The sequence below is a fragment of the Protobothrops mucrosquamatus genome, unplaced genomic scaffold, assembly GCF_001527695.2.
Source record: "Protobothrops mucrosquamatus isolate PMUCROS unplaced genomic scaffold, P.Mucros_1.0 scaffold8, whole genome shotgun sequence".
Taxonomy (NCBI): Eukaryota; Metazoa; Chordata; class Lepidosauria; order Squamata; family Viperidae; genus Protobothrops; species Protobothrops mucrosquamatus.
Window position 1 is genome coordinate 3,039,512 of NW_015386395.1, and position 15,334 is coordinate 3,054,845.

The window sequence follows — 15,334 nt, forward strand, 5'->3', positions numbered from 1 at the left end:
CTTCACTCTACCTAGCCTCTATTTAAAATACCCTTGATAGAAAAATAAAATAAGCTTCCAGACCTTCTCTTCTCAACTCCAACCACCCCGGCCTTCTCCTTTCCTTTCCTTTTCTATCCTTCCTCCTTCCACTCACGCCAGCCACACCCGAAGCCAACTGCAGCTGTCCCAATCTTTTCCTTCCCAGTCAAGCTCCTGCAAGCACTCTCAGGCAGTCCCCGCTACACTTACAATTCCAAACTGTTGTTCCAAATTATTGGTGGTTTAATTGTTACCACTAGCCTTTTGCTATTTTAGTTGCTGTAGACTTACGTAGCATCACCTGGAAGCTGATACCTAATTAAATAATAGGTTTTGCTTGTTGTACTGAAAATATATATTTGTTTTCTTGCAATCTTAATAGCCATCCTTTGATGGCCTTCTCCAGGTGTATTGATGTCTCTTGTGAGGCTCAAAAAAGATGATTGTTTTCACATTACATATTTTCCAGAGATGGCCATGCCTTCTGTGTTGGGCTAATACTGGAAACCAGGCCTAGTATATTTGGAGGACCAATTGCTTGGATTCATCTCATTCGTTTGCTCTGGTTCTTCTGGCTTGTAAAGCAAAGTAAGGTTTAACTCTCTTTTTTCCCCTCTGCTTTGCATTTGTTCAGGTGATCAAGCAACTCATGAAGAAGGAATTCACCCTAGAGTTCTCTCGTGACAGGAAGTCCATGTCTGTCTATTGCTCTCCAGCCAAAGCTTCCAGGGCTGCTGTTGGTAACAAAATGTTTATCAAGGTTGGTAGTACGCTTCTCTGTGTCCCATCTCAGTGACCACAAGGGGAAATAGGAATTCTCTCTCAGCCTCTATTCTAACTTTAATAATTTTTTCTAGTTGACTTGTCCAAAGGTAGTCCTCCATTTACAAGAATTAATTTAGTGACCGTTCAAAGTTACAATGGAACTGAAAAAAGCGACTTACGACCTTTTTCACACTTATGACTGTTGCAACATCTCCTTGGTCATGTGATCAAAATTTGGATGCTTGGCAACTGGTTCATATTTACAACGGTTGCAGTGTCCCAGAGTCATGTGATCACATTTTGCAACCTTCTAACAAGCAAAGTCAATGGGGAAGGCAGATTCACTTAACAACCATGTTACTAACTTACCAATTGCAGTGATTCACTTAACAATGGTGGCAAGAAAGGTTGTAAAATGGGACAAAACCTACTTAACAACTGTCTCGCTTAGCAACATAATTTTTTCGCTCAATTGTGGTCATAAGTCGAGGACTACCTGGTATATATAAACGGTAACTGTTCAGGTGGAACTTAGCCTGGCATTCAGCTTAGCCTGGAATCTTTCCATGGACCATCATATCAGGGAGAAGACCAGGCACTCTCGTCTTTTTTGTAGCTAGTTTTATATGTATGGAGTTTTGTTCTTATTTGTAAGTTTTCTCCTATTAGAGGGAAAGGGGGAACTAATGGATAGATTTTCAGTTATCTGAACCTTCTTCAGTAGTCATACAGTTCAATGATGGACCTTCAGATTACTATATCTATCACTTCCGCATAAAGGAAAAAGAACTTCTATGCTAAAGTTTTATGACCTGGTCTAGACAGTTATGTTGTCACATTGCTTGCTATTCTATCCACTTTCTCCACAAGTGACAATGCTTGTTACTTTTGTTGTGTCTTTACAGGGTGCCCCCGAGGGTGTGATTGATCGTTGTAACTATATTCGTGTGGGCACCACACGTGTTCCCCTCACTGCCAGTATTAAGGACCACATATTGGGAGTCATCAAAGAGTGGGGCACAGGACGGGATACTCTCCGTTGCTTGGCATTGGCCACTCGTGACACCCCACCAAAGAGAGAAGACATGTATTTAGAAGATTCCACCAAATTTATTGAATATGAGGTAAAACTGACCAGTGATGGTAGATTATTAATGAAAACTATAGAGCAGGGGTATCCAACCTTGGCAACTATAAGACTTGTGCACTTCAACTACCAGAATTGAAGTCCACAGGTCTTAAAGTTGCCAAGGCTCGATACGACATTTTTACGACATAGTAAATACTGTTTACTTTGAAACTGTTGTGTGCATTTTAGCCTAAATTACTATATTATCTTAAGATGTATTTACTGAGGTTTATATTTCATACTGCCCTGAGATACTGTTTAATTTATTTTCATCTTTTATTTTGTAAGAGATCCCTGCCCCTGAAAGCAGATCTGGGAGTTTTCAAAGGGTAGCAAAAACTCCCAGATCAGGTTCCAGTTGTAGGGAACCTCTCGCGAAAGAAATGATGAAAATGAATTAAACAATATTTCAGGGCAGTATGAAATATAAACCTCAGTAAATACATTTTAAGAAAATATAGTAATTTAAATGTAAGGATTTTTAACGTGCAAGTGTATATAAAAGGAAATGCATACTTTGTGGCTGAAAAAAAAACCTTGATTGACTTTAGATACTATATAGCTTGTTTATGTGGGAGTGTGGGAATGGCCTGTGTGTCCATGACCCTTAAACTTATACCAAAGTCCTGATGGCAAAAATGGAAGGTAATTAGTTTATGTCTAGTTAGTTAAGAGCAATTCCTTCATCTCAACCTCTGCTTCTTGAGAACGCTGAAGGACAACATGCCAAGCAAGCCAGGCATTGGACATATAAGCAGTGGTGGGATTCAGCCAGTTCGCACCACTTTGGCAGAACCGGTAGCTAAGTTTTTGTTGCCCAGGCCCAGAACAGACTTCCAGAAACAGCATCCACACAGAGAACCGGTTATTCACATATTTGAATCCCATCACTGCATATAAGCAATGTGCTCATGCAACCATATTGTAAACCATGGTGTGTTTAACCATGGTTTATTGAATAAATCATCATTACCTAGTTCATGCAAGCCATTGAACCATACATTCTGTTTTTGAAGTCACACTAGGTCAGGGGTAGGCACCCTTGGCTCTTTTATGACTTGTGGACTTCAACTCCCAGAATTCCTTAGTCATAAAAGAGCTAAGGTTGCCTACCCCTGGACTAGGTAATATAAGGGACCAAAACAAAAATTGGCACTGATATTTTGGTCCAGCACATTGTATGAACAATAAACTGGGAGCCAGCCACTTTTTACTTTTCTCTGTTCCTAGTTTATCTCTTATTAATTCTTTATTTTATTTTCAATATCTCTTCTCCAAGAAACTTGAATTAGCATATAAAAATTTTTCCCCTTCTATATGTACAAGTGAACTGTGAGTTAGGGAGTCTGAGAGACGTTTTCCATCATCATAAGCTTTGATTCTGTGGATATTTCGATCCAATTCTCCCCTCAAGCCATGGTATTAAAGTAGATCTCTTCAATGGAACGTTTTATTTATTCATTACTTTAGCTGGTAAATTGCTCCATTTTCAGAGAAACCCAATAGCTTACAAATTACAAGTTATATTATTAAAAAAAATCAAGTAACATAAACCATACACACTTGGTGTGTCAGCATTTGGGTTACAAAATCTTCAAACATTTCCAGATGCCTCTCTGAAGATCCATGTTTTCACAGCTCTTGGAAAAGATGATCAGAGAATTCAGCTCGAACTGTATTTGTTTTTATTGCAAACGTTCCAGCCTTTGGCATGGCATAAACTTGATATAAAGGACCAGATGTCGGTTACCTAGTGTGGGGGCTAGTAGATTCTACAGGCCAGCTGGTAATCTTTTTTTCTGACCTTCGCAGAATGACCTGACCTTTGTGGGCTGCGTAGGAATGTTGGATCCTCCCCGCAAAGAAGTCTCAGGATCCATTGAACTGTGCCGTGAAGCTGGCATCCGCGTCATCATGATCACCGGCGACAACAAAGGTACCGCGATTGCCATCTGTCGCCGCATCGGCATCTTCGGCGAAAATGAAGAAGTGACCGGCAGGGCCTACACCGGCCGGGAGTTTGATGACTTGCCCTTTGCTGAGCAACGAGAAGCCTGCCGAAGAGCTTGCTGCTTTGCACGGGTTGAGCCCATGCACAAGTCAAAGATTGTGGAGTTCCTGCAGAGCTTTGATGAGATCACTGCCATGGTGAATAGAGGGGAATATAGGTGGGCAGGGAACTACCCACCATTTGGTCCGATGACTGAATGGGCGCTAGGGAAATTTAGTACAGGCAGTCCATCGACGTACAACCACAATTGGGACCATAATTTCTGTTGTGAGGTAGTTGTTAAGTGACTTTTGCCTGATTTTACAACTTTTATTGCCATGGTTGTTAAGTGAATCACTGCAGTTGTTAAGTGAATCACATGGTCATTAAGCGAATCCTGCTTCCCCCATTGATTTTGCTTGTTGGGAGTCAGCTGAACTTTGCAAATGGTGATTATGTGACCCCGGGATGCCACAACTGCTGTAAATATATGCCAGTTGCCAAGCACCCAAATTGTGATCACACGACCATGGGGATACTGTGATGGTCATAAGTGCAAGGACCAGTCGTACGTCACTGTTTTCAGTGCTGTCATATCTTCAAATAGTCGGTAAAAGAATGGTTTCAAAATCGAGGACTGCCTGTAAGAGATGTATGATTGCTTAAATTTTTGTAGCCTGATGTTCATTAAAAAGAATGAAATCCTGAATGAAATTTACTAGATGAAATAATTGACCATTTCCCCAACTGACTGTTGTGTGAACAAATGAGTGTCTCTTTTCATTTCAGCTATTTAGGGAAGAGATCTTTCTATGTTTCTCCCTTTTCCCACGTTTGATCTGAGGATTAATTAACGAGTTCACTCAACTTTTAAAAATGCATACAGAAGCAAACCACTGGACAGGAATCAAATCAAACTAAATTAAAATAAAATTTAAAATAAATGCTAAAATAATAAAAATAACAGAGCCCTGTTACTTTTAACAGGAGCTCTGCAGGAGCATGATGTCATTAGGAAGCATCAGGGAATATTTAAGGGATTCCCTTCAGGAATTGCTCATTTAAGATATTTTTAATTGCCTCAGCTCTTTTCTGAAATGGAGGACCACCTATTGATGCAATCACATCCCTCATCAAGGAGGATTGTTCTTAGAACATGAGGTTTTTCCAATATTTACTTCTGTATATCTCAGTTAACTCTATATTTCTTTCCTGCTTCCCTCCCTTTCTGTCTCCTGATAGACCGGTGATGGTGTAAATGATGCCCCAGCTTTGAAGAAAGCTGAAATTGGAATTGCCATGGGCTCTGGCACTGCCGTGGCCAAGACTGCCTCTGAAATGGTGTTGGCAGATGATAACTTCTCCACTATTGTGTCTGCGGTGGAGGAAGGCCGAGCCATCTACAACAACATGAAACAATTCATTCGCTACCTCATCTCCTCTAACGTGGGTGAGGTTGTCTGGTAAGGGGCTTCACCCACTGTCATCTGGTCAGCTTCAAAGTTAAACTAGATTGTCTGGCAAATGGTTTTGCAGAGAGGCAAATAAATACCGAGTAACTATGGTGGGGAGATCTGTCCCCCTAAGTGTTGATGATGATGTCACATGCTCCTGACTTCCAGAGACTTCTTTGATCTCATGCTTGTCTTTCTTCTCTTCCTCTCCCCATTCCAGTATCTTCCTCACAGCCGCCCTCGGTCTCCCTGAAGCCTTAATCCCTGTACAGCTGCTGTGGGTGAACCTGGTGACTGATGGGCTTCCAGCCACTGCCTTGGGTTTTAACCCCCCTGATTTGGACATCATGAACAAGCCCCCTCGCAGCCCCAAGGAGGCCCTGATTAGTGGTTGGCTCTTCTTCCGCTACATGGCCATTGGAAGTAAGTGCTTTCCTCCCATAGCTGTTGCCTAGGTCTAGCTCTGGACCTATATCATACATTTTGACCCTATATTCTAACTGTGAATTCAAGTCTGTACCCCCATCCTTGTCTTATGTGACCTAACAGTCATCTCAGCTCAACAATCTGTATCATCTCCAAAATCCCAGGCAAGCACAAATCTTCTGCACGACCTAGCCTGGTACAATTAGACTATCTTTGGTTTATTTTTCAGTCAGTTGCATTTTGTTCATATTTATTATTATATGTTTGCAAACAGAGCCATTAGGCTAGGGCAAAATATGCATTCACCAGATAAATAATAGCAATAGCACTTCGACATATACCACTTCATAGGGCTCTACAGCACTCTCTAAGCGGTTTACAGAGTCAGCCTATTGTACCCAGAAATCTGGGTCCTCATTTTACTGACCTTGGAAGAATGGAAGGCTGAGTCAACCTTGAGTCCGTGAGGATTGAACGCCTGGCAGTGAGCTGAATTAACCTGCAATACTGCAGTCTAACCACTGTGCCACCAAGGTGCAAGGAAAAAACCAATGCAGCCCTTTCATTCCAGTTTCTCAGCGGTCATCCTTGAGGAAATACCTCATTCTGCTGTCACTGGCATTTTCTTTGCTCACAATAATCTTTCCATTTTTGTTTCACCTACAGTGTACGTTGGAGCGGCCACTGTTGGGGCTGCTGCTTGGTGGTTCATATATGCTGAGGATGGACCTGGAGTGTCTTACCATCAGTTGGTGAGTTTTGATTGCTCTAAGTCAGGGATGTCAAACTCGCCATGTCTTGTGACATGTTGCGACGTATTGCGACTTTTTCCCCATTGCCGAGCTGGGGTGGGCGCAGTTTCGGCATGATGCATCCAGCCTGCGGGCCGGCAGTTTGACACTCCTGCTCTAAGTTGTGGGAGATAAGAACAGAAGTATCGTATGAGGAATGAAAGATTTCTTAATTCGGAAAAGCCCTGTTCCATCTTAATCTCGCTTTCCCCCATTCTTCTTTTCTTCTCCTAGTCCCATTTCATGCAATGTACAGATGACCACCCTTCCTTTGACGGCTTGGACTGTGAAATCTTTGAGTCCTCTGTCCCCATGACTATGGCTTTGTCTGTCTTGGTCACCATTGAGATGTGCAATGCGCTCAACAGGTAAAATGGAGGATGGCTTTAGGAACATGGTACTGCCTGGCACGTTTTTCACTAGCATTTCTCCATGCTTTGTTCCCATCTCATACAAATCTTATGCTTTCTCCAGCTTTCCAAATTGTGCAGGATGATGGGGAAGGAGAAATGAATGTTCTCTGTAAAGATAACTCAGTCCATGCCAGTAAAAAATGAATATTAGAGATTCAGCTTTGATTCAGCTTTTTAGCAATGTGCAAAAACCTGTATTTTGAGTAAACTTACATTTCATGCAAGATATCAGCCGCTGCAAATATATAAGGCAGAATAATTTTTGCAACAATATAAGGAACTAACAAATATCTGAAGAATAGCAATGTAAGTCACTTATATCATATCTATCATGGATGTTTCTTCACAATAGAAGGGCAGCCTGCTGAAGCGTGCCAAAGTTAATTAGCACCAAAGTAGTGCTTTTCCAGTTATTGCAGCAGAATTATTGCCATGCCCCAAAGACAAGTATCCTTAATTTAAAACATCTCCTTGTTTGCATAATCAATTCATGTTTTACTGTTCAGAAGGGAGGGCAAAGAACAAGGGCCTCCAATCCCTAGCTCTCCCATTCTGATCACCTTTCAAAGTCATAAAGATGTTGATTTAAAATGAAGTCTGAGATTAATTGAATCCTGCACCCAGATTTTAATACAGGTAGTCCTGAACTTACAACAGTTCATTTAGTGACCATTCAAAGTTACAACGGCGCTGAAAAAAGTGACTTGTGACCGTTTTTCACACTTCTATCCATTGCAGCATCCCCAGGGTCATGTGATCAAAATACAGAGGCTTGGCAACTGACTCATATTTATGACGGTTGTAATGTCCCGGGGTCATGTGTGATCCCCTTTTGACAAATCAAACTCAGTGGGGAAGCCACATTCACTTAACAATTGTGTTATTAACAACTGCAATGATTCACTTAACAACTCTGGCAAGAAAGTTGTAAAATAGGTCAATATTCATTTAACAAATGTCTCACTTAGCAACATAAATTTTGGGCTCAGTTATGATTGTAAATCTCAGACTACCTGAACCCATTTATTAACTCCCATGGCTGGCACCTTCATTGCAGAGCTGAGATCTGTCAAATTAACCTTTTGCTCAAAGGAAAGCTGCTCACTTCTCATGTATCTCAATTTTATTTATTTATTTGAGAACTAGTCGCTATATATTTGCATGGACTGATTATTTAAGATTGGGGGCTCTCATTTCAAAAACACAGTGGAGATCATAACTTTGATTTAATTTCCCATTTCTCTCTTCACAATAGCCTTTCAGAGAACCAGTCCTTGGTACGGATGCCTCCCTGGGTGAACATCTGGCTTCTGGCATCCATCTGCCTCTCCATGTCTCTGCATTTTGTCATCCTTTATGTTGATCCCCTGCCTGTAAGTAATAGTGACCACACAGTATTTTTGATCAGTGAGGGCTGGGGGATTTTACTTTTGGATTCAAAAATAAAAAGGGACCATGGAGTCTGTAGGGGTGCAAATAAAGCATTACTTTTCTTCAGCTGTTCAAAGTAACTGTATCATTTCCAGGATCATGTGGCACCTAAAGAGGACAGCTACATGACAAACACACCCAGAAGTTTTAGGGAGTAGCAGATGGGTGCTAGATTCATGCTTCTCTATGAACCTTTTTGCCTTCAGATCTGAGACATGGCCTAGCCCAAATGGCCAGAGGACTGCACTCCCAGTTCTTGCTGAATTCTATAGAAATTAAGAAAAAGATTATGCAAATCCTTTGAAAAAAAAATACTTCAGAACGCACAGCAGTGTGCTTTAAGTCCCTTTTTTCAAATCATTCAAATAGTTGTTCTTCTAGCTGGAGAAGGGCGGGGTATAAATTTAATAAAATCAAATCAAAATCAAATCAATCCAGGCTTCTATCGCTGTTCCAGAAACTGTTTCTGGCTGTTTCTTCATGTGTGCCTATGCACAGCCACCTCTGCTTGCTGGGGAAAATAACAAGTGAAGCAGCTACTATATGCATGCATGCATGCATGCTCACAAGGAAACATCTAAGAGTAGCTTCTGAAAGCAGCAGAGTCAGTCTAGAAGAAACAGCTTCTATAATAGCTCCAAAAGAGATGCTTCAAGTGTTCCCCCATTCATTCCAGAATTCCTCCATCAAAGGATTTATACACTCCTACATACTTGGAATTACAAGTCCCATTTATTAAATCTAATCTCTAATCAGGATTCAGCCGATTATATCTAATTTAGCCTATCATTTAAATCAGTTTAGTACATATTCTGACTATGAGTGGAAAGGTAGAAGAAAATACATATTTCTCTATTGATATCTCCATTGTTGTTCTTGTGCTTTCCAGATGATCTTCAAACTGACACACTTGGACTTGCACCACTGGCTCATGGTGTTGAAGATATCCTTGCCTGTCATCTTTCTGGATGAATGTCTCAAATTCGTTGCCCGGAACTATCTGGAGCGTAAGCCTCCCTAACCTACTTTATCTTCCCAGTCCTTTGCCTTTTCCTTCATACTGGAAGTGGATTTCCCAGATGGAATCCATGAAAACAAAATCATCAAGTTGGAGAAGATAAGAAATGGAGTGTCCCCTCCCTTCTGATCTTTCTCTCTGTAATTATTTCCCGCCTTCCTCTGATATTTCCTCTATTAGTCTAGAATTCCCATCTGAACTCATTCAGTGCAACACATCTTTAAATATAGGATTTGGTCCTTAGTCACTTGGGTTCCTTCCTGATGAACTCCATGGAGCACATCCAGATGCATCTGATATCAGTCCCAAGGAATGTACAATTCTGATAAAGAGTCCATTTTGTCAAACTGTGGAGTTGCCCCTGGACCCTTGGTTTCACTTTTTAAATCTGAAGCTAAAGTAGGTCCTCTTGGACCAGAGGAAGCACAGAGGTAGATGGAAACTATCTGGGTGTCTGTGGAGAGTCTTAGTCATCCAGATCACGGTTGTCCCAAAGGTGCTTTTTTCAAAAGACAACTGGATTTTCTTTGTTTTTCTTTGAAGACGCTTCGCTTCTCATCAGTTCTTCAAGGAAAAACAAAGAGTTACCTTTTGAAAAAGCATCTTTGGGAAACCGTCTGGGAGTTCTGGGTAATAAGATATAGCAAAAGAGAAAAGGAACAGTTGTTTGCATATCTCTTATTCTAAAGAGTTTTCTCCCACCTTTGTGGGTTGCTAATCATTCATTCATTTATTTTACTTACTCATTCCATCCAGACTAATAATATTCTTCTCTTCTTGTGAATTTCCTTCCTAATCTCTATTAACTCTGGCTTCTTTTATCCTTTCCATCCTGTAGCATAAACTCCTCCCCCCTCTATTCTCCTGTATCCTGCCTCCCAGGTATCTTACTGTACAACCCTCAATTGCATGCCTTGTTTGTTCTCTGGCAATTCCTTCACATCTGTCTGTTGATCTATGCAGGAAAATAGGCAATATCTGTGGGGAGCTGGGGAAAATGTTTCTTGTTTTGCTTGGACAGTCTGTTTGCTGCAGCTGACATTGTCCAGGAAACTAGGGTCCATCCACATAGGGGGAGAGCGCTTGCGTCATAGGGCAAGAGACAGAAAATCCTTCCCTGAAAGAGAGTTATTCCAAGAGTACCATTCCTTCAGGAAATGTCTGGTTGATGGTAATCTGATCAGTGCAAGACACCACGTTCCACAAATTCAACTTCCTGCTGGAATGAATGGTCCATTTCAGTAAACACCAACTATAAACGTTATGTTTTGAATGCCCATAGAGCAGGCTGAATTTCCAAGAGGTTTCAAATTTAGCATTTTTAAGATGGTGGGACTAACACGTCTGCCAAGGAATCTTTGTGTATCTACTTAGAAAACTTCAAATATTTCAGAGAATATAGAACCATGCCTAATCCACTGATCTTCTCAGAATAGGTTGGAGTCTGATCTAACCAGTCTTGGTGACTCTACCTATATAGTAGACATAGGTAATGTGACTAGAGGAACAATCAGAAAGTATATCCTCGTTCTTCTCTTCCTCCACCTTCTGCTTCATCCCCAATGAAGCCTATATGCATAATATTGAATATAAATGAATTAGTGATGAAGAGAGAAGGAGGAAAGGTACAATGATAATCTGTTTTATTGATTGCTTCCTATCTCAATCCGCTGAAACTCTGGAAATGGTAGTTTTGCTCATGTGCCAAGATATACAAATAAGCAAAATTACAATTCCAAGCATTTCTTAGAAGACTGCTGAACCAGTGTATCTGTAATGTTGCTATAAAAAGTAGGGAAAATAACCTTGACAGAGATATGCAAGATTTATTACTAGGGCAAAAAGGAATGAAACATATTTTATGTTCACGAGAGACATAATATTCAGAAGCGGTTTAGACAGACCCCCCTCTTTAATTCACTGAACTATAAAAAAAAGAGGTACAACATAATCAGATTTGCAGGATTGATGTCAGCACCACTAGGTGGACTCCATCCAAGAAGTCAACTTTGGAGAAAGGAAAAAATATATAGCTTTATTGAGTTTGGTTATAATAACAGACTCTTGCAGGTCTGATTGTGCTATGCCTTCTTTTTTTTTACACTTTAGTGATTTAGGAATGTATCTAAACCGCTTCCAATATTCGTCTGTTGTGGACCTAAAATATCTTTCACATATATCTCAATCACGCTGGTGATAGATCTTGTTTATTTCTGTCAAAGTCATCTCCCATATTCTCAGCAGTTGTTATATGAAAGACAGATAATTGAGAAAAAGGAGCATTTTTTGACATTAAAACTGACCCCTATATGAATGGCCATCACCACCTCTTACGACTTCTGCAGTTCCTGTGTTGCAGAGGAAGTTCAGAAGGGTAGACAAATTACTTCTTAGGAAAAGTTTGCTGCCTGAGTTTACTGATCCTTCCTTTGAGGAACATCTCAGAAATTTCTAAAGAATCCTAGAGTGGTTTAGTTTAGCGTTCAGTTTTGAAACTGCTGAATAATTCATAGGGTCCTTTAACAAAAAAAAAAAAAAAAAAAAAAGACGGGGGTAACTTTCAGCACAAACCATTTTACAATTTTATCTGTTGGATTCTACGAACCCTAAATGCTACATTCCAAATTGTACTTCTGTTAGTCAGACCTTTTTCTTACGTTGTGCTTTTCCTGGCCGTTTTTGGCTTTGGTGCCCTTTCCTAGGTGCTTCTGACTTCATTCTGTTTGGCTCAATGAGAGGATAGTCTTGTCCTGACCTTTGTTTGCACAGAAGTCTTTTCTGCTTTCCACAGCCTTCCTGACTGTGACTAGCTGTGCCTTTATTGCCTTTGTGTCATGCTTAGGCAAACGTCTGATTTAAGTCATTGCTTGGCCACACATTTGCTGGACAGCATAAGGGGGATGCTCCTTCTGTGGGCCTGCTGCTTTTGGTGTTGTCAGTTTCTTCTTAAGAGGTGGGTGAGGATACTTGGGCAAAGCTGTGGAGAAAATGATGTTCTGGGTTGGGTGAGCTTTTCTGCGCTGGGGTTAGCATGAAACCAGGGCAGTGAACATCCCCAGGTCTCTTGATTTCTCACTAAGGCTCCAGTGCCACACATGGTTCACAGGAAGCAATTTCCACTCAGTTTGTAAAATTAGTTCTTAAGCAGTAGAATTATTTGAGCCCTAATTATAATATAGTATCTATCTATCTATCTATCTATCTATCTATCTATCTATCTATCTATCTATCTATCTATCTATCTATCTCTCTACCTCTACCTCTATCTCTATCTCTATCTATCTGTTTCTATCTCTCTATCTATCATCTATCTACCTATCTCTATTTCTATCGCTTTATCTCTAACTCTATCTATCTATCTATCTATCTATCTATCTATCTATCTATCTATCTATCTATCTATCTATCTATCTATCTATCTATCTATCTATCTCCGTTTTTGTCTCTCTATCTGTCTATTTCCATCTATCCATCCATCCCATACCTCCACAATTAGATTTCAACAATACTAAGTACAGTCCACAATAACATACCATAATACCATATAAATAGTTAGCAAAATTTAAATCAACATCACTGCTGGAACAACATACAAAAATATTGATCCACATAATAATAGCAGTCCATTTAAACTATGAAAAATCCCCAGGAAAACTTCATTTTTTATTAACATTTGGAAGGTAATTCATGTCAGGAATTACCTCAGTAATTACCTCAGTCTCAGATCTAGAGGAAAGCTATTTTATGGTTTGTCTCATTTTCTAAGCATAAACTGGGCACAGCATTATGGTTTTTCTTTTTAAGAATTCTCTCTAGTATTAAGATAGCATGCAGGCCAGTTTTCTCCAACCTAGTGAGATGTCTGTTAAATTTCAACCTATTTATTTAAACCATTCTCTAGATTCCATGACAGCAATAATCAGAAATAGAAGATATTAAGTATACCATGGACCATTTACAAATTATAAAAAAAGAGAATTGAAAATATACAGAAGGCATAAACATTTCTTTAAAAGATTGGGAGGGAAAGAAAGTACTCTGGATATAATTACCAGGTATGTGTCTCTAAGGAAGGAATTCATAAAGTGAGAGACTGCACTTTAAAAACTACCCTCAACAAATACCAAGGAGTACACAATCTTGCTAGGGTTTATTGCAATAATTAGAAGAGAAAGGAAGCTGAAAGTAATGGAGTATGTGCATGCCTTCTCCAATTAGAAGGGCAGGTTTCCCCAATAGGATGTAGAAAACACACATGGCTACTAGATTATGAGATTATATGTCTCATAATCAGCTGAAGGCACAAATGGTCATAGAGGTAGAAAAGGGCAGCAGGAACAATAATAGCTACTTGCTAGAGTACCATTTGCTATTGGATAAAGGGGGAGAACCCCGTTAGGCCTCTTGCATTCTCAGCCCAATCGCAGACCAATTAGTTCTAGGTTATTCATCTTGCTTGCAGTGTGGGGGGTCTTGATTTCTTCATTCTCTGCCCTTTATTCTTTATTTTCTTCCTCCCTTTTTACAGAGAATTTAGAAGGAAAGAAGTGAACATTTGAGTCATCATGGAAATAACCATGTCGTCCCCCCAACCGTCAAGATCTGCCCATTTCCCAAACCCCCCACTGTCTTGTCTTCTGCCCCATCTCTGCTTCTGTGCCCCTCTGTTATTTAATATTGTTTTTCTTCCCCCCCCTAACTGCTCTGCTAGTGGGATTGCTAGTGTGGGCCACAATGCTGGCATTTGCCACGCCATGTTCCCTGCCAGCTGCTTCTCTACCCAACCCACAAACATCACCAGCGACTCGGCTTCTGTACATTTTGAGCCACCTGCCTGTCCTTGCCTTTGCACACGCAAGCTCACGCGCACACACACTTGGACACATACCATCCCAAGTGCTTTCCGCATTAGTGACCACACTATGTTCGTTTCCCCCTCCTTCCCCTTCTCATGACTAGAACCCACCTCAAGCCAAGGGCTGGATTTTTTAATGCACACATAAACAGAAGGAAACATTTTGTTAGGAAAAACAAACAAATGAAACTCCTCAACTTGGAGGAAATGAAGAGATTCTTCTAGCTGCTTATTTATTGATATTAAAGAATAAACTCTTAACTGTATTAAAGATTTCTGGCTTTTCTGTTATTGTTGTGACTCACTAGAGTATGGACAGAGACTGGTATTCTTCCAATACAGTATATAGGTAGTCCTCCGCTTATGACCACAATTGAGCCCAAAATTTCTGTTAGTAAGCAAGACAGTAGTTAAGTGAGTTTTACCCCATTTTACAACCTTTCTTGGCACAATTGTTAAGTGGATCACTGCAGTTGTTAAGTTAGTAACACGGTCGTTAAGGGAATCTGGGTTTCCCATTGACTTTGCTTGTCAGCAGGTCACAAAAGGGGAATCACATGACCCCGGGACAGTTGTAATCACATGACTATGGGGATGCTGCAACGGTCGTAAGTGTGAAAAATGGTCATAAGTCACTTTTGACGGTGCCATTGTAACTTTGAATGGTCACTGAATGAGTGGTTGTAAGTCAAGCCCTACCTCTATACAGAACTACTAATCTGAACCCTTAAAATGTCTCAGTTTCATAAACTCTATAGCTAACCACAAACATTATAGTCTAACTGCTGAAATTTGGTGCTAGCTGGAAAATTCTTGGAACTAAAATCCAAATATAAGGAACTAGCTGAAAAATTTTGAACTAGACGGTGCCCAGGCAAGATATCAATCCTAAGGCATAAATCATAATCAAAACCCAAGCAGACTATATTATAACAAAGTATATTGGGTGAATTAGCCCACAGAACTATAGTACAGTAAGCAGTGTATATTTTCCCCTCCATACAACAACTCCGCACTTTTATATTTATTTATTTATTTATA

General features: G+C 40.2%; 1 protein-coding gene across 1 annotated transcript in view; it reads left to right on the forward strand.

Annotated features, from left to right (window-relative positions):
* The window catches only part of ATP2A1 (ATPase sarcoplasmic/endoplasmic reticulum Ca2+ transporting 1), a 41,305-nt gene extending 26,741 nt beyond the window's left edge, over window positions 1–14,564 (forward strand). The window contains exons 13-22 of the mRNA XM_015810293.1: window positions 656–781; window positions 1,692–1,910; window positions 3,728–4,063; window positions 5,148–5,368; window positions 5,580–5,782; window positions 6,452–6,537; window positions 6,811–6,944; window positions 8,245–8,362; window positions 9,310–9,427; window positions 13,967–14,564. Of these exons, the coding sequence (XP_015665779.1) occupies window positions 656–781; window positions 1,692–1,910; window positions 3,728–4,063; window positions 5,148–5,368; window positions 5,580–5,782; window positions 6,452–6,537; window positions 6,811–6,944; window positions 8,245–8,362; window positions 9,310–9,427; window positions 13,967–13,989 (1,584 nt within the window). The 3' untranslated portion in view covers window positions 13,990–14,564. The remainder of the gene's footprint in view (window positions 1–655; window positions 782–1,691; window positions 1,911–3,727; window positions 4,064–5,147; window positions 5,369–5,579; window positions 5,783–6,451; window positions 6,538–6,810; window positions 6,945–8,244; window positions 8,363–9,309; window positions 9,428–13,966) is intronic.
* The last annotated feature ends 770 nt before the right edge of the window (window positions 14,565–15,334 follow it).